Genomic DNA, 18,890 nt, shown 5'->3' with positions numbered 1-18,890 from the left:
TGGTTCATTACCCAAAACCAAATCCAACGTGGCCTCGCCTCTTGTTGGCCTGTCAACATATTGTTTCAGGAAACCCTCCTGCACACACTGTACAAAGAACGACCCATCTATTGTACTCGAACTATATCTTTTCCAGTCAATATTTGGAAAGTTAAAGTCTCCCATAATAACTACCCTGTTACTTTCGCTCTTATCCAGAATCATGTTCGCCATCCTTTCCTGTACATCCCTAGAACTATTAGGAGGCCTATAAAAAACTCCCAACAGGGTGACCTCTCCTTTCCTGTTTCTAACTTCAGCCCATACTACCTCGGAAGAAGAGTCCCCATCTAGCATCCTCTCCGCCACCGTAATACTGCTCTTGACTAGCAGCGCCACACCTCCCCTTCTTTTGCCTCCTTCTCTGAGCTTACTAAAACACCTAAACCCCGGAACCTGCAACATCCATTCCTGTCCCTGCTCTATCCATGTCTCCGAAATGGCCACAACATCGAAGTCCCAGGTACCAACCCATGCTGCCAGTTCCCCTACCTTGTTTCGTATACTCCTGGCATTGAAGTAGACACACTTCAAACCACCTACCTGAACACTGGCCCCCTCCTGCGATGTCAAATCTGTGCTCCTGACCTCTATACTCTCATTCTCCCTTACCCTAAAACTACAATCCAGGTTCCCATGCCCCTGCTGCATTAGTTTAAACCCCCCCAAAGAGCACTAACAAATCTCCCCCCCAGGATATGTGTGCCCCTCAGGTTCAGATGTAGACCATCCTGTCTGTAGAGGTCCCACCTTCCCCAGAAAGAGCCCCAGTTATCCAGAAATCTGAATCCCTCCCGCCTGTCTGTCATTTTCGCTCTCTTTGTATGGGCTTCAATTTTCTTTGCCCAGTGAATGGCTTCCCATTTCTCATTGATTTTCTCCTTTTCCCAAGCAGCTTTCACAGACTTGTGGCGGACACTGTGGGGTATTTGAGTCTTGAAATTAGTGAGTTGCATACATTTAAATGGCATTGCTTGTCGCCGCACTCCACTGCAAGGGCCATCCACGTCTGGTCAATCACATCCACGATCGCCACCAGTTTGCCTGTGTGGTGGCCAAAGGCGATGTAGGCCACGTGGCCGATCTCCACGTATTGTTTGGAGACTGTGGTATTATATGTATTACGGTACCTGATAGGCTAAAGCACCATTGGTGGAAACTGTATGCTTTCTATTGGTTAGAATGTATGATAGCTCCGCCCTGCTAAGCGGGGTATAAGAACCCGTGCCGCCCCAGCAGCCTTCATTCTGTACCTGAGCTGCTGGGGGAAACATCTAGCTTATTAAATCCTTCAGTTGGACTAGAACCTCGCTTTAGTGGTTATTGATCGTGCATCAATTTAATAAGCTAGATTTTAAGAAGAAAGGATGGAGCTCCGAATCAAGCCGGAGTGTCTGCAACTTAGTACCCCTCGCGGCGAACTCAGCGGCAATCTTTAAGCTGGTGGCGTGCTTTAAAGGGTATCTCGGGACGGCCGAAAATGCACCCACAGGAGAGCAGAAACTGCGCATCCTGCACTCAAGGGTGAGCCCGGAGATTACACCCTTATCGAGGAAGCGGAAGACTTCGATGCAGCAATAGAGCTGCTAAAAGGACACTATATATGCCCGGTAAATCAGGTTTACGCTAGGCATCTGCTTGCAACAAGGCGACAAACCCCTGGGGAATCGCTGGAGGAATTCTACCGTGCACTCCTGGTGTTGGGAAGAAGCTGCAGCTGCCCGCAAGTTTCGGCGAGCGAACACACGGAACTCTTAGTCCGGGACACTTTCGTGGCAGGTATGCTACCTTCACAAATCCGCCATCATCTGTTAGAAAAGGACGCCCTGGGTCTCAGGGAGGCACGGGCCCTTGCAGGCTCCCTGGACGTGGCCTCCAGGAACGCCCGCGCTTACGTTCCCGACCGCGCGGCAGCCCCCTGGGTAGCGTGGAATCCCCCCGCGGCCAACCCCGAGGCTTCCCCCATTCCCCCACAGGCCTGTGCTGCAAGGTGGCCTGGCAAGCCCGGGGGGCCCCGCTGCTACTTTTGCGGCAGGCCGAGCACCCCCGCCTGCGCTGCCCGGCCCGAGCATCCACCTGCAAGGGATGCGGCAAAAAGGACCATTTTGTGGGGGTATGTCTCCGGCGGCGAATGCGGACCACAACCACAAACCTCTCCACAGGCCCCGTGCGGCCAGCGGTCGCCGCCATCTTCATATTCCGGGGCCACGTTCGGACCCTGGGCGCCGCCATCTTGCTCCACGGACGCAACGCTGGAGGGATGGGCCCCGCCATTTTGTGCACCCCCGGCCATGTGCGACCAATGGGAGCCGCCATCTTGGATGAACCCCCAGGACCCCAGCTCGGCTGACCACGCACTGCCCGAAGAGAACTCTCAACTGCTGCGATTAGCCTCGGTGACTCTGGATCAGTCTCGGCCTCAAACACTCTCAACTGCTACGCCAACGGTATTCATCAACGGGCACGAGACGTTCTGCCTAATTGACTCTGGGAGCACGGAGAGCTTCATACACCCCGACACGGTAAGGCGCTGTTCTCTCCTCATCCATCCCATTAATCAAAAAATCTCCCTGGCTTCCGGTTCCCACTCAGTGGAGATAAAGGGGTTTTGTGTGGCAAACCTCACAGTCCAGGGAAGGGAGTTCAAAAATTTCCGTCTCTACGTCCTTCCCCACCTCTGCGTGGCTACACTCCTGGGTTTAGGCTTCCAGTGTAACCTTCAAAGTCTGACCTTCCAATTCGGCAGCCCTATCTCCCCCCTCACTGTCTGCGGCCTCGCGACCCTTAAGGTCGACCCACCTTCCCTGTTTGCGAACCTCACCCCGGATTGCAAACCCGTCGCCACCAGGAGCAGACGCTACAGTGCCCAGGACCGGATCTTTATTAGGTCAGAGATCCAAAGGCTACTGAGGGAAGGGGTCATTGAAGCCAGTAACAGCCCCTGGAGAGCTCAAGTAGTGGTGGTATAGACCGGGGAGAAGCATAGGATGGTCATCGACTACAGTCAGTCCATCAACAGGTTTACGCAGCTGGACGCGTCCCCTCTCCCCCGCATATCCAACCTGGTAAACAGGATCGCGCATTATAAGGTCTTCTCCACAGTGGATCTCACGTCCGCCTACTACCAGCTCCCCATCCGTACTAGTGACCGCAAATACACTGTCTTCGAGGCAGATGGGTGGCTCTATCACTTCTTAAGGGTTCCCTTCAGTGTCACCAACGGGCTCTCGGTCTTCCAGCGTGAGATGGACCGAATGGTTGACCGGCACAGTTTACGGGCAACATTCCCGTATCTCGATAATGTCACCATCTGCGACCTTGACCAGCAGGACCACGACACCAACCTCCGGAAATTTCTCCTGACCGCAAAAATCCTTAACCTGACATACAACAAGGATAAATGCGTGTTTAGCACCGACCGCCTAGCCATCCTCGGCTACGTAGTGCGAAATGGAGTTATAGGCCCCGACTCTGAATGCATGCGCCCCCTTATGGAGTTCCCCCTCCCTCACTGCTCCAAGGCCCTGAAACTTTGCCTAGGTTTTTTTTAGCTAATAAGCCCAGTGGGTCCCCAACTACGTGGACAAGGCCCATCCCCTGATCCAATCCACAGCTTTTCCCCTGTCGATAGAGGCCCGCCAGGCCTTCAGCCGCATCAAAGCAGACATTGCAAAGGCCACGATGCACGCCATCGACGAGTCCCTCCCCTTCCAGGTTGAGAGCGATGCGTCCGACGTAGCTCTGGCGGCCACACTCAACCAAACGGGCAGACCATCCATGCTTCCGAAATCCACCACTCCTCAGTCGAAAAGGAGGCCCAGGCCATAGTAGAAGCAGTGCAACATTGGAGGCATTACCTGGCCGGCAGGAGGTTCACTCTCCTCACGGACCAACGGTCGGTTGCTTTCATGTTTGATAATGCACAGCGGGGCAAGATAAAAAACGCCAAGATCTTGCGGTGGAGGATCGAACTCTCCACCTACAACTACGAGATCTTGTATCGTCCCGGGAAGCTAAATGAGCCTCCTGACGCCCTGTCCCACGGCACATGTGCCACCGCACAAGTGGACCGCCTCCGAGCCCTCCACGAGGACCTCTGCCACAAGGGGGTTACTCGCTTTTTCCATTTTGTCAAGACCCGCAAACTGCCCTACTCCATCGAGGAGGTCAGGACAGCCACCAGGGACTGCCAAATCTGCGCGGAGTGCAAACCGCACTTCTCCGGCCAGAGAAAGCGCACCTGATAAAGGCTTCCCATCCCTTTGAACGCCTCAGCATGGACCTCAAAGGCCCCCTCCCCTCCACCGACCGCATCACGTACTTCCTGAACATGATTGACGAGTACTCCCGGTTGCCATTCGCCATCCCCTGTCCCGACATGACCACAACCATCGTCATCAAGGCCCTCCATAGCATCTTTGCACTGTTCGGGTTCCCCGCTTACATACACAGTGATAGGGGGTCCTCCTTTATGAGCGACAAACTGTGTCAATTCCTGCTCAGCAAGAGCATCGCCTCGAGCAGTACGACCAGTTACAACCCCAGGGGTAACGGACAGGTAGAGAGGGAGAACAGACCGGCCTGGAAGACCGTCCTACTGACCCTACGGTCCAGGAACCTCGCAGTCTCCCGCTGGAAGTCCTCCCGAATGCCCTCCACTCCATCCAGTCACTGCTTTGTACGACCACCAATCAGACACCTTACGGACGTCTCCTTGTCTTCCCTAGGAAGTCCTCCTCTGGAACCTCGCTCCCGACCTGGCTGGCAGCAACCGGACCCATCCTGCTCCGAAAATACGGGCGGGCGCACAAGTCGGACCCGTTGGTCGAGAGCGTCCATCTGCTCCATGCTAACCCCCAGTATGCCTACGTGGCGTACCTCTACGGCCGACAAGATATGGTGTCCCTACGGGACCTGCCGCCCGCTGGAACCCCACACACATCCCAGCCACTAGTCTCACCCTCGCCTCCACCGCAGCACCTTACAGGAGGATCGGTCCTTCTGCCGGCCCAGTCTAGGCCACCCCCCACCCACCGACGCATCCCCACAGGCACTCCCTTCCCAGGTCAACCGTTTTCCCCACCAGCGCCGTCTAGGGGTGCCGAAGCTGCCATGGAGATCGAAGCCATGCTCCCGGAATCACAGACACCCAAGCCTCCACTGGAGTCACCACCAAAGCTCCGACGATCACAAAGGACGACCAGGGCCCCCGATCGACTGATTGCTTCATTTTAATTGTAAACTGTAAATATAAACCATCAAATGTACACAGCTATCAGAATTGTAAATAGTTACTAAACACTGCACGGAGGTATTACGGTACCTCCATAACTAGTTATACCACGTTGCCATGTTTTGTAGTTTCAGGCCACCACCTCCGCCGGACTCTTTTTTTAACAGGGGGTGAATGTGGTATTATAGGTATTATGGTACCTGATAGGCTAAAGCACCATTGGTGGAAACTGTATGCTTTCTATTGGTTAGAATGTATGATAGCTCCACCCTGCTAGGCGGGGTATAAGAACCCGTGCCGCCCCAGCAGCCTTCATTCTGTACCTGAGCTGCTGGGGGAAACATCTAGCTTATTAAAGCCTTCAGTTGGCCTACAACCTCGCTTTAGTGGTCATTGATCGTGCATCAGAGACCATGGCGACCAAGAGAGAGAGAGAGCCTCCGCTGGATTCCTGGTCATTAAAGTTGTGTGCTTTGAGATTGGGGGTTGAAATGACCACGAGAGGCATCCGACTGAGGGGAAGGGAAATAGGCCGGAACCAAATAGCAGCTTTCTTGTTGTGGAAGTTAGGTCCAAACAAACAAGATGTGAGATACCAGCGTTGGACACCCCAGTCCAAACAAACAAGGTCAGAGGGGCTATGCTGGCAAGTTACCAGTTTGTCAGCAGAAGAAATAGGTTTTCCTTGTTAACCTTAACAAAACCCATATCTTTACCAGCTCTTATTTTAATCTACACTGTTCTTGTTTCTCCAGTCACCTTTCATAGCGACTGCTGAGCATCTCTGGCATCACTTCAGTAAACTCCGACTCAACTCTGAAATCCTTCCCAAAGAAATTAAATAAGTTATATAAAAACTGTCCTCCCAAATTAGTTTTATCAATCCTCTAACATTAACAGAGTCTCCAGGAATCAAAGAGTAATCTCCAGAATACTTCCACAAGCAATCCTGGAGAAAAATCATCTGGCATAAAAGAAAACAATTTTTTTTCACTTCTTTTGGAGCTTGAGGCCGAAGTAACTGAAGACACAGCCATAATGTAGCATTATAATTGCACAAGAGCTCAGAATTAGAGAAGTGTAGATAGCTCAGATGAATGTGAGTTTGGAGAAAATTATTGAGATGGAGAGGGCGAAGCTATGGAGGGATTGGAAAACAAGGATGAGAATTTTAAAATCAAAACATTACTTTAGCAGGAGCCAACGTAGACCAGTGAACGCAGAGTACAGGTCTTGATGTGGGTTAAGATACGGGCAGGAGAGTTTAGGATGACCTCAGATTTATGGAGAATAGACTGTGGGAGAGCAGCCACAGTGCACTGGAATAATCAAGTGGAGGTAATGAAGGCAAGAATGAGGTTTTCAGCAGCAGTTCAGCGAAGTTGGGTGATGTTACAGAAGGTGCAATAGGTGGTTTTACTAATGACATAAATATGAGATCAGAAACTCACCTTGGGAACAAATGTGACAAGGTAGTGCACAGACTGACCTAATTTCAAACTGCTGCCAGAAAGAGGAATAGCATCAATAGGTAGGAATAGAGTTTGGCGCGGGGGCCAAAATGACAATTTTGCGAGAGCGCAATATGGCCGGTAGATCCCGGGAGAGGCCTCCCACAGGCTTCCCGGCAGTCTTTACGCCTCGTGGGATCCACCCAAGTACCACGAGGCACCAAAATCAAAATCCCGCCAAAGGGGGCATGATGAAACGGCATGTGACAAAGTAGTTATTAAACCTACTTGGGCGAGCTTACCCAGAATCTACCGGTCTCCCGGGATCCAGCAACTTCCCCAGTGAGGCTGCAGCCGGGTGCTGTTCAGTACAGTTCCACAGAAATGTGCACCAGGTGGAACAGACTGGGGGGGGGGGCTCCCTGGGGCTCCCAGGGGAGTCTCCCAGGCCATCGGAGGAGGCCCCTGGGTGGCCAGGTATAGTGCAGGTTGGCGTCCTGGCCCTCCCCCCAGAACATGGGCACCATGGCACTACTCAGCTCGCCAGGATGACAGTGCCAAGGTATCCAAGTGGCACTGTGAAGCTGACAAGAGCACTTCCAGGAGTCAGTGCAGGGGTGCCAGGTACCAGTGCCAAGGGTCAGGGTCTGAGGGGGGGCCATGCCATGAAAGGAGGGTGAGGGGGGTGATTGAAGGGTGGAGTGGTACAGGACAGGTAATAGGGACCTCAGAGAGGTTGGGGGCTGATGGGTGAGGGTCCTGGACGAGGGGGCTGCACAGGGCATGGGGGGGCCAGAAGAGTGGTGGGGGGGCCCAGGGACCCCACAGCAGGTTGTTCTCACTTGGGGGGTACGGCGTAAAGCCCATGTTTGTGTGGGGGGTGACATCGCCCAGGGATGGGGAGTGTGGGGGGCCAAGAAGCTCACTTAGAAATCAGGGCACCCCTTCAAATGGCGGCCCGATCTCTGAGTTCAGCTCCCAGTGCTGAAAGAAATTCTACGTTTGGGTTAAACCGGAGAGAATCTCCATTTGGGCCCAAACAAGTGACTAAGTGTCATTGAATAGCAGTGGGCAACTCACCAGCAGAGCCGGCGGGAAACTCCCTGAAAAACCCTCCACAAATGAACTTAGAACTGATTCCGTTACCCACCCAGTCCGCACTGGGCTTGGGTCAGGCGGGACCACAGAATCTGGCAGGACCCAAAATCTCAGAAACCCACCAACGAAAAATTATGTTCCAGTTCATCCAATGGCGGGTTGGTCTTCTTCCCACTGGCTGGTGGTGTAAAGCCCATTTGCATCTCATGAATGCTCATTAAAACAGCTGCCCGCTGGCATCCTATCAGTGCTTCCAAACTTGCATCAGGGCGAAGGTGAAATTACCCTACGCCGCCCTCCCCCCTCCCCCGCACCCTCCTATGAACATTGGGACCCCCGGCAGACAAGGAGAATTCCTCTAACCCTACAAGACAGAGGACAACCTCCTCCCCACCACTCAATGTTTGGTTCACCCCCACCCCGCCTGTGCCAGGACACTGCTCGGCCATATCACCACCCGGGGGCTATACTTACCTCCGAGACTCCGGCATGGTCATCGTGACTGGGTTCCATTTTTTAAAACCAGTAATGATTCCTGCTGGCGTTATGTCATGCCGGTCGGCCCCAGAAGCAATGGCATTAATCCTTTTAGGAATATTTAAATATAGTCAATTTCATGGTTATCAGATTCACGCCCCACTGGGGATGGGGGGGGTTGGGTGTTGTCGAGGGGGCGGGAAAGTTCTCAAACTGAGATCTTGCCGCCACAAATCGTGTTATGTCCTCTCGCGAGAGGTAGTGGCCATAATGGGATTTGCACCCATGGTGAATGGGCCTAGATAATTGCTAACAAAGAGTGGCATGCAAAAGGTAGTCCTCAGCTCACAATGCACTTTGAAGTGAGTACAACAAAGCCATTGTACTGCGCTGCTCTTGATGTGCAGTACAACATTCTGCTGGGCCAGACCAGTTCCTGCCCTCCATCTCCATGCTGAGTTGGTCTTCGTGGCTGCTGCTGGAACCGTGGACCATCTTGTGTCACCGAGTCAGATCAGTACTGTGCCGGGGGTTAGGGGGTATAGGGGTGTGCTGGGGTTTATCTGGACAGCACTGTGTTGTGGGACTCATGTAGCCACTGCAGCAAAGATCTAAAGTTTGTCCGGGGGTGGAGTATGAGTTGAGGCGAGGTGGAGGGGTGGACCTGAAGAAGACAAGGGGATCAATGTGCAAGGGACGGGGAGGTGGAGGGATGGGTGAGGGCTCATGATGGCAGGCGGAGGGGAAAGAAAGTGGATGAAGAAGGTGAACAATGGAAGGGAGAGGGAAGACTGACGGGAGGAAATCTGGACCCCCACAACCCTGCATGAAAAGTTCACAAACAAAGGGATCAGAAGGATACCACATAATTTATGGAAGGGGTTGCGCAAAGAACCAGATGCGGTGGGTAGAGGTTCATGTGGAGCTTGAGTGTCTTTCAGATCATAGTCTCAGGGGAAGTTGGTTGAATCGAGGAACTGGCTTCTTCTTGAGGCTGACAGCCTTTTCCCGTGGGTTGCTGGCATCCTGCGCGGTCTGGTGAAGACAGGTGTGCTGGAGAGAGTAATATGAGTGTGCTGGACTGGTGTTTAAATATGGGGGGACCTTTGAACCTATCAGCTAACAGCAGGCCAACAAATCAGCTGCTGGCCCGCCAGGTGATCCGGAGGGGAACTCGCCTGTGCATAATAATGAAGTTCCAAGCACAGAATCTGGTGCAGGATGCCCCCAATCTGGACAGAGGGAAAGGTGCCAATGGAGACACCCGGCATAGTATTTAGTCTCAGAAATGGAGAATTCCGCCCAATGGCTTCAGTTTTCTCAATATCTAATTTAAGGAAATTTCTGCTCATCAATCCTTGATGTCAGATAAGCAGTGTAATAATTTTGCAATATTTTAAACCCAATTTATGAATCTATTTGCTAAGTACCATGACTGCTGGGACACAAAATAGTACCTATTACTCAGAGGTGTCTCTGAGGCTACATTGTAATGCAAAATATCTCAGTATCTTGACACTGGGATGAGAATTTAGGTTTATTTGTGAAACAGCTTGGAAAATGAAACATTAAGCTAAATAAACCTAATTCAAAGCACCAATCTCACCATTCCAACTGCATAGGCTCATCCGTATGAATCCTATTATCCTTACCCTCCACCCCGGGGTCACCCGCAACCCTAACATTCCCATCACCACACCAACATGCCATAACAATTAGGTTCACAGCAAAAAAAGAATCAATGGGCAAAAGGTAAAGGCAAGACATCATTGTTGTACTTCCAGCCTTGGCTCCTGCCACAACTGTGGGAATAAGTGTCATCACACACCCAGTCATGGTATTTTCGTCTTTGTCCATGACATTGCCAATTTTTAAATGAGAAACGAACCACTAAATATCCAAATAATTGTGAAAATAAAGACAACATTTTTCACCTTGCACTCATCAGGACAAATGCAAGAATGCCAAATTTTAAACAATATCAACAACTTACAACACAGAAAAAAAGGTGCTACTTGGTTGGCAAGCTGACCCTTATTGACTGATGCAATTCTGTGATGAAAGCAACAGAGAGCTAAGGCTCCCCAAGCTCCCAAATAATTCAGAAAAATGTAAGGCTTGAACATATTCCTTTTGCTTGCAGGGAACGGGTCCCTGTGTATGAAAGTATGTTACATCTAGCAAGTGTAAATGAGCCACATTACAAGCTTGGCAGATCATCTTAAATTGATTGAGTCAAGTCTGTACTCTGCTTATTACGAACAATTGAATTAATGTTGTTTAATCTGATCAGCCAATCATTGGGATGTACATCACAACAAAACTGAAATTCATACACAACATTGCTCAATTGGGTTCCAGGCAGAAAGTCTTTTTGGACTGACAGCATCATCCTGTCAGTAGAAAATAGCAATTGCGTAGCTACTGCAGTGTAGCAGCATGAAATGTCTTTCTTAACCTTTTGTTCAGATTGTTGAAATACTTTGCCTTTCCAGGGTAATCTGAGGTAAACTGGGCACTTTTCAGGTCCAAAGCTGGCAGCCTTTGGCCTGTTTGTAAGTTTTCATGGTGTATAGCAAACAATGGCCTGATCAAGACCTGGTTTAGCACACTGGGCTAAATCGCTGGCTTTTAAAGACAACCAAGGCAAGCCAGCAACATGGTTCAATTCCCGTACCAGCCTTCCCGAACAGGCGCCAGAATGTGGCGACTAGGGGCGTTTCACAGTAACTTCATTGAAGCCTACTTGTGACAATAAGTAATTTTCATTTAATTTCATTTCAAGATAGCCATTGTCTTTCAGGGTAGCTTTAATATGCTCTATTGCTGTGTCAGGTTTGCAAGGTGAACAAATTTACAAGATTGCGATAAGAATAACGTTATCTAGCGAGGAGCTGTATTAAATCCAATGTGCAAGTTGACCGGTCAAAAGATAGGCTGTGGTAGACAGTTGTGGAGAGCCCATTCGTGGGGATACTGTATTCATCCAGCTTACACTTTCAAAACCCCCCAGAAAATGCCTACTGTAAGCTGTAATTTTATGATTGGGCAGCACTTGATGAACGATCCTGAGTGATTAAAGTTACACTAAAAAACAATTTGAGATAATGAATCAAGTTCACAATGTGACTCAGACTTGCGAGAGGCAACATAAATTCTCTGCCAACAAAAGAACTATGTTCAAGCCTTGCACCTTTTTTGAGTTTGGGGAGCCTATAGTTTTCTCTTGCTTTCTCCATGGCAATGCCTGAGCCAATCAAAAATGACTTGTCAACCAAATAGCACCCTTTTGCCCTATAGTATAAATTGCTGTGATGGTTTAAAATTTGACACTTTTGCATTTGTCCTGATAGTGCAAGACATACAGTTTTGGCAACATGTCCCTCTTTTCAGCAATATTCAGGTTCTGTACTATCAAGCGGCTGTAAGCATCCAAAAACTGTGGTGCGCACAAATTTACCCAGAGTGACCTAATTCCGATCACTTGGGATTCAGTATATGATTGTATTCTTTTCAACCATATCATAACATTCCAAATTATCCTTAGAATAAAACTGACAACCTTTTCTGCTTCAAGCTTCAGTTGCTGGCATCGTTTGATTTAAAGTAACCATTACATTATGATAAAATTTTAAGAGCTTGTCATATAATGAAAGTCACTTTGAGCTATGTATCCTTCCTGACCTGTCAGCGTGACTGATGGCACTACGCCGACTTAATTTATCCCAAGATGACTTGTCTGTTACTGGTGCTTATTGCTACCCACCGGCGTCGGCCTTTTGTTGTTTCTCAATCTTCTCCAGTCTTCCAAGTAAGAAGTCAATTTTGTTTTTGATTTGGGTCAGTTCCTTCTTGATTGTCTGCAGCTCATCTGATTTCACTGGGAACAGAGAAGCATACAGTGCAAATGCATACAATTTCATCTTTGGTTAGAATAAAACAACAGTTCCTGCAGTTTGTCGCCTCAATTCGAAATAACAGTTCAGGAAATCTGATCACTGCTGGATTCTTATGAGATTTTCATTCCCCGTCTATCGCGTGTGATACAAATCTACAAGCCACTATCACATTTCTCCTTCACCTCTTTTATCGTAATGCAAAGCAGATTTTGGAATGACAAACACTTGATTAAAATTTATCAGATGCAAATAACAGCGTCCTACAGACTTATTAGAAATTAGGTTTCTTATTTCAGAGCTGAATTAACTCTTCACTGATACAAATCTATGATTGATACAAAATAGACAAACAAATAGGTTCATTGGAATAAAGTGAGCAATAATGCCAATTGGTAATGATTTGATCACCACTTCAGTACTAAAATCTTTGCAATCCTGGGAGTTGAATAGAGAAAGATTCTCACATGTTGTATTAGTTGGTAACAGATTTACACAGGCTTTAATTCTCTTCATTTCTGGAGGCTGAAACCACCAGGATATGGCCAATCTAGGATCAATATTTTGATAAAGTTCCTTTCATGCTATTGTTCATTAATAGAAGGAGAAATCAATTTCACCTATAGAGAGATATTCTGCACAGGATGTCATATCCATTTATTGCACAAAATACAACTGGACATCAGTTAATAAACAGTACATTAGGCTTGACATCTGAAAAGACCTAAACTTGCCGAAACATATTTGCTCTGCCCAATCTGACATCTTTCCTTAGGTCCAAATCATTTTCACAGTTAATTGAGGTACCGCAGCTGGATGAATGAGTCTTGATACCTCAGAGTCTTACATTTTTTTAACGTGAAGGACTTAATTCTTACCTTAGCTATTTTCTAACCAACATTCCGACTAAACTAAATGTAGTGATATCTTGATTATAAATATAAAAGTTAAATATGGAAAAACACTTTGGGGGCGATTCTCCGAGCCCCTCGCCGGGCCGGAGAATCGCCGCAACCGCGCCACGACGCCGGTGCGCGATTCTCTGAGGTGCGGAGAATCGGCGCCATTTGCACCGGCTCGTTTGGTGCGGCGCTGGCCGCCGGCTGCTGGAATCGGCGGGGCCGCCGATTCTCTGGCCCGGATGGGCCGAGCGGCTGCGCAGATACGACAGAGTCCCGCCGCCGCCATTCACCACCAGGGGGAGCCACCAATGGGGTCTGGCTCGTGATCGGGGCCCACCGATCGGCGGGCCGGCCTCTCCCTCCCCCCCCCCCCCGGGCCTACTTTCTGGCATGTCGGCCCCTGAACACCGACTACATGTTGAGTGGGGGCCGGCGCGCTAAAGAAGTGCCCTGCGCATGCGCAGGTTGGAGCGGCCCAACTGCGCATGCACGGGTTGGCGCGGCGCCCACCTGGTGCTGCGAAAGGAGGCTGGAGCAGCGTGAACTGCTCCAGCGCCATGTTGGCCCCCTGTGGGGGCCAGAATCGGTCGTACCAGGGCCCGGTTCACGCCGTCGTGAAACGTGACGGCGTTCACGACGGCGCGAACACTTGGGCTCCATATCGGAGAATCGGCCCCTTTGTATTTCACATGATACAAGCAAAATGGTATCTTTTATTTTGCTGCAGCTCATACAGATATGTATAAGCATTGGCAATAAGAAAACTTAATGCAGGAAACATTAAACATCAATTCTACCTCAGAAATTCTAATTGTCAGATGTCAAGTGCATTTATTAAGGACCAATGCGACATTGATGGTATTTAGATTACAAAATTTAAATGGCATCTTTAAGTCAAACCTTGGAACAATTTGATTGAAAAGTTTCTTTGATATATTCAGGTAGATATCGGATGTGTTTAATGCTTATAATGTGTAATTATATTTGTGTTTGAATGTGACCTTAGAGCTGAAGGACAATAACATGCTTAATGTGTTTACATGCCTGCATGCTGTGCTGAATACAAAGATGCTTTTAGCATTTAATTAACTGAGGGAAATGAAATAGGACTTTGAGGTATGTTTTCCCCTTTTCATTCTAGATTCATTAACATTCTTATTTTTTGAGATATATCGCTGCTAATAACCTTCCATGTGCAACTTGCCTGGTTTCCTGTTGGAAGCAATCTTTCACCACTTTGGCAAGAATGTTAAAATCAGAAAAGTGTAGCCAATCCTGCGTAAAGTTACCTCTGTTAATGCTGGCTTCACATTTATCAACCAATTTAACAGTTGTTCAAATAATGCTCATGACACTCGCTGATGCCAACCTAGTCAAATGGATCACAGTTCTGGGGCTACCACATTTAGTTTATGCACTTAGAATCATAGAATGGTTACAGAGCAGAAAGGAGGCCATTCATTCATTGCAGCTCTCCAAGAGCTATTCAGCTGGTGTCACTTTCTGGTTTTTCCCTATAGCCCTGCAATTTTCCTCTCTTCAATAGCTTATCCAATTCCCGTTCGAAAGCCATGGCTGAATCTGCCTCCAGCACCACACTCTCAGCAAGTACCTCCTACATCCCAACCACTTGCTGCATAAAAGTATTTTTCCTCACTTCTCCTCTGGTTCCTTTGTCAATCACCTTAAGTTAGTGTCCATTGATTCTCATCCCTTTTGCCAATGGGAACAGATTCTGTCTATCTTCTCTGTCCAGAACCCTCATGATTTTGAACACCTCACTCAAATCCCCTCTCAATTTTATCTTCTCGAAGCAGAACAGATTTGCCCACTTATCCACGTAACTGAAACCTCTCACCCACAGAACTATTTTCATAAATCTTTTCTGCACCCTCGCCTACACCTTCACGTCGTCTCAAAATGTGATGCCCAAAATTGGACACAATCCTCCGGATGAGTTGGAACCAGTGTTTGTAAGGGTTAATTATAACTTCCTTCATTTTGTGCTCGATGCCTTAATTTATAAAGCCCAGCATTCCGTAATCCTTATGAACGGCCTCGCTACTTCCTTGTCAACTTCAATGATTTGTGCACATATACTCTCAGGCCTCGCCTTCCTGCACCCTTTTAGAATTATATTCTTTATTTTATGTTACCTTTTCTGCTCCTTCGACGAATATTTCACAGTTTTTTGCACTAAAATTCATCTGCTACTTATCTTCCCACTCCAAAAGTCTGTCTGTGCTCACTTGAAGTTTATCACCATTCTCTTCAAAGTTCACAATTCTTACAAGGTTTTGTGTCATTCATAAATTTTGAAACTGTGCCTTCACATCAAAGCCCTAGATCGTGAATATAGACCAAGAAAAGCAGTGGTTCAAATACCAACCCCCGGGGAACCCCACTATAAACCTTCCTCCAGTCCAAGAAACAGCTGTTCACCACGTACGTGTTTCCTGTGACTAAGCCAATGTTGTATCCATGCTGCCAATGTCCCTTTTATCCCATGGGTGCAACTTTGCTGACAGGCCTGTTATGTGGCACTTTATCAAACACCTTTTGCAAGTCCATGCACAGCACATCAACTACTTTATCCTCATTAATCCTCTCTGTTACTTCATTCAAAAACTTAATCAAGTTCTTTAAACACAATTTACACTTAACAAACCCGTGTTTGCTATCCTTAGTTATTCCAAATTTAGCAAAGTGACTGTTAATTCTGGTCCTGTTTATCAATTCTAAAAGCTTCCCCACCAATGAGGTCAAATTGGAAAGCTTATTTCATAGATGAGACTCCATCTCAATTTGTAGATGCAGTGCTGAAATGGCAAGAAGATTTCTTGGGTTAGCAGAAATCAATATCATAAGGCCAGACGCCAGCATACCTGGCATGAAGCTGTAAACAGGGAAAATACACTTCTCGGCAGCAGAGGCATGGGAAAATGTATCTACTATTCTCCAGTAAAGTTTATTTCAAGATCAATAATCAAGTTTGTTAACAGAAGTAAATGCATTCATGCAACCCATGACAAGAAAACAACGTACAAATTACTTTGCAGATGTTAACGCACATATGCAGAATAGGTTGCAGAATAAGCTGCAATAATGTACATTTTTTGGAATTATGAAATTAACACGATGGAGCATCTTGGGTTTTTCTTAATTTAGCAGTTACTCTTAACTTACATCGCACTGTAAAAGTAACACCAAGAAATGCACATTTCATGGCTTTTCATATGGTACTTAGTAAATGGAAGGAGGGTGAATGTTGTATTGGGGATAGAGGGATCATTCAAGTGTTCAATGATTCACAGCTCTGGCAACCTGTAGTCCTTCCCTTTAGCATCCTGATCTTCCTGTTAATTTTCCTCCTCCTGCATTTCTCCCTCCCCAGGTGACTCTGTGGGTCGGTTCTTTGCAGAGCACAGTTATGGAGGATATAGCAGACAATAGTGAATTTAAAGACTGTCAACATTGTTAAATTTATCTGTAGCTGTTTGCTGCAGATGGCTGATTTTGAGCTCCTGGAGCTTCTGTTAGAGGCATAGACCTGACTGGAACACTGCTCAGTTTATGTCCAGGTTCATAACATGGTTCACGATGAGCTGGGTGTCGGGGAACATCCCCTGTCCCACAGCAGCTAGCTTCAGATCTGATCTGGTGTAATAGGTATAGAGGATTCATAAAGATAAAAGCATCATGATTACTGCCAAGAATAGGGTAATAACCTGCAGTTTGCTGCCTGCCATTGCACATGAGCAGGACATCCAGTGAGTGGGATCCCTTGCTGTTGGTATAGATCCCTGGATGATCCCATTCAGCACACACAGCATCATGCTTGCAGTCTATAATGTCTTGTCCCCTTGGGTGCCTGCTAGTGAATATAAAGAGAATTAATTCCTCTTGGAGTAAAACGCTTTACCATGTTCCTTGTCTGGCAGCAAACTGCAAACTGGTTGATGTTGCATTCTCAAACGGCTGGAGTCTGGAAAAGAGTTGGAGGGGCACTGCCACGCTTAGATGATAAACGTCCTGTTCATGCCCTAGTGTAGGGCTCCTTTGGTGTCCAATGGGTATTGCATCTCAACGAGAGTGACATATGTGAGAAAAGGTGCTGAACACACTGCTCCTCAATCAAGTTGGGGTATGAAATGTGGTTGTTAAATATATGCATGGGGCCTCCTTTGCTTCTTCTAGCACCACCTCCAGGGCAGAAATTTCAGGTCCCATCAAGGTCAGGAACGGAGGCAGACAAAACTTAAGGTCCCTGCTAGCGGGCTGGTTTCCAGACCCTGTTCCTGGTGCCAGCCAATTTTGCCGAGGCAGCTTCAGGGCCTGGCAGGGTTACTCACCCCCATGAGGTGGGGGGGGGGGGGGCAATTTGGCTCATCCAGAGCCTTATTAAAGGCACTGAAAGTTGGCCAGCTGGGATTTTCCTGTAAGCCTCCAGTTTCCTGACATGACAGGGACAGTTCAGTTGCCTGGAGGTGGGAACGTAGCAGCCTAGACTCTGCTTGCCTACCTGGAGGGGGTGCATTCAAAGGCTAACCTGGAGAGGGATTCCTCCTGCCACTAGCCCCCAATATAGATGGACTGGATGCTTTTTCTGTTGGATAGGGAACCCATTTCCATGCCAAAGGGTGAACCTCCCTGAAAGTCCCAAGTTAGGAATCGTTTTCTCCTAAAGGAAGGTTTGGGACCTGGAAGCAGTCCCAACCCCTGTGTCTTGCTCAGAGCGAAAGATCAATTCCTGGTCTGTGCACGTATCTAATGATTGATCCAGCAGAACACTCATGGCAAGAACAATAGTGCTGAATGCAAAGCATGGAAGCTTGTCTACATCCCAACAAGCCATATAAATATAGCACATCTAGCATTGTAAATGTCCCAAGGTACATCAAAGAAAAGTGAATCAACATTGGGCACCGAGCCACATTAGGGTTGATTACTGCTGGTGTCAGCCTTCGATCTCGTAAGAAATGTTTGAGTTGTGATGATCAACTCTGTGTTAAGCATCAACTGGTGTGGTTCAGGAGCCCCACTCTGGCATGGCAGTCTCAGCCACATTTGGTGCCAACGATGACTGTGGGCTGAGAAGGTGCATGATTCACTGCCCTCTGTTTTCTCTGGGCCTCTTGGCTATCGGAACATTAATTTCTGCTTGCTTCTTCCAATGCCCTTCCAAACAGTCAGCATCCAGAGATCATGGCCTTCAGTAGCCATTTTCATATCTCACTTGCAGGTGTCTTGAAGTGGTGGTATGGATGTCCAGGAAGTCATGACCCAGTGATCAATTCACCACTCAGACGGTCTTTAGCTATTTAACCATCATCCATTCAATGAACATGGCTGAGCCAGTGCAGACGTTGTTGACTTAGCAATGGGTGTATGCTGATGGAATTAACAAACTCCAGGACCTCTGAGTTGCTGACCTCGTCCTGCCAAGAGATACCAAGGATACGTCTGAGACAGGGAAGATGAAAACTGTTCATTTTTTGCTCCTGCTTAGCATATATTGTCCAGGTCTTACCACTGAAGAGGATTGCACTGAGGACGTATGCTTGGTATTCTCGTAGTTTGGGTTCTGAGTCAGGTTGCTGTTGTCTTACACACTCTTACTCAGCTTGAACATAACAGCTGAAGGTTTTGCAATACATGTGTTGATTTCAGCATCAAATAATAGATTGCTGGTGACTGTGGAGTCTGTGATATGTGAAGCTATCAGTAACCTGCAGTATCACATTGTCAATGCAGAGTGATGGCGGTATGGCAACATCCTGGGTCTTGACCTTTG

General features: G+C 47.9%; 1 protein-coding gene across 5 annotated transcripts in view; it reads right to left on the bottom strand.

Moving 5' to 3' along the window:
* LOC140385610 (RNA-binding Raly-like protein) overlaps positions 1–18,890 on the bottom strand; it is a 1,446,698-nt gene that overhangs the window by 115,760 nt on the left and 1,312,048 nt on the right. For all 5 annotated transcript variants that reach the window (XM_072467935.1, XM_072467934.1, XM_072467936.1 and 2 more), the window contains one exon: positions 12,065–12,178. In XM_072467935.1, coding sequence (XP_072324036.1) covers positions 12,065–12,178 — 114 coding nt within the window. The remainder of the gene's footprint in view (positions 1–12,064; positions 12,179–18,890) is intronic.

Source organism: Scyliorhinus torazame, chromosome 11 (assembly GCF_047496885.1).
Source record: "Scyliorhinus torazame isolate Kashiwa2021f chromosome 11, sScyTor2.1, whole genome shotgun sequence".
Lineage (NCBI taxonomy): Eukaryota > Metazoa > Chordata > Chondrichthyes > Carcharhiniformes > Scyliorhinidae > Scyliorhinus > Scyliorhinus torazame.
Note: the sequence above shows the minus strand (reverse complement) of the source record. Positions and strands in the feature narration are given on the sequence as shown.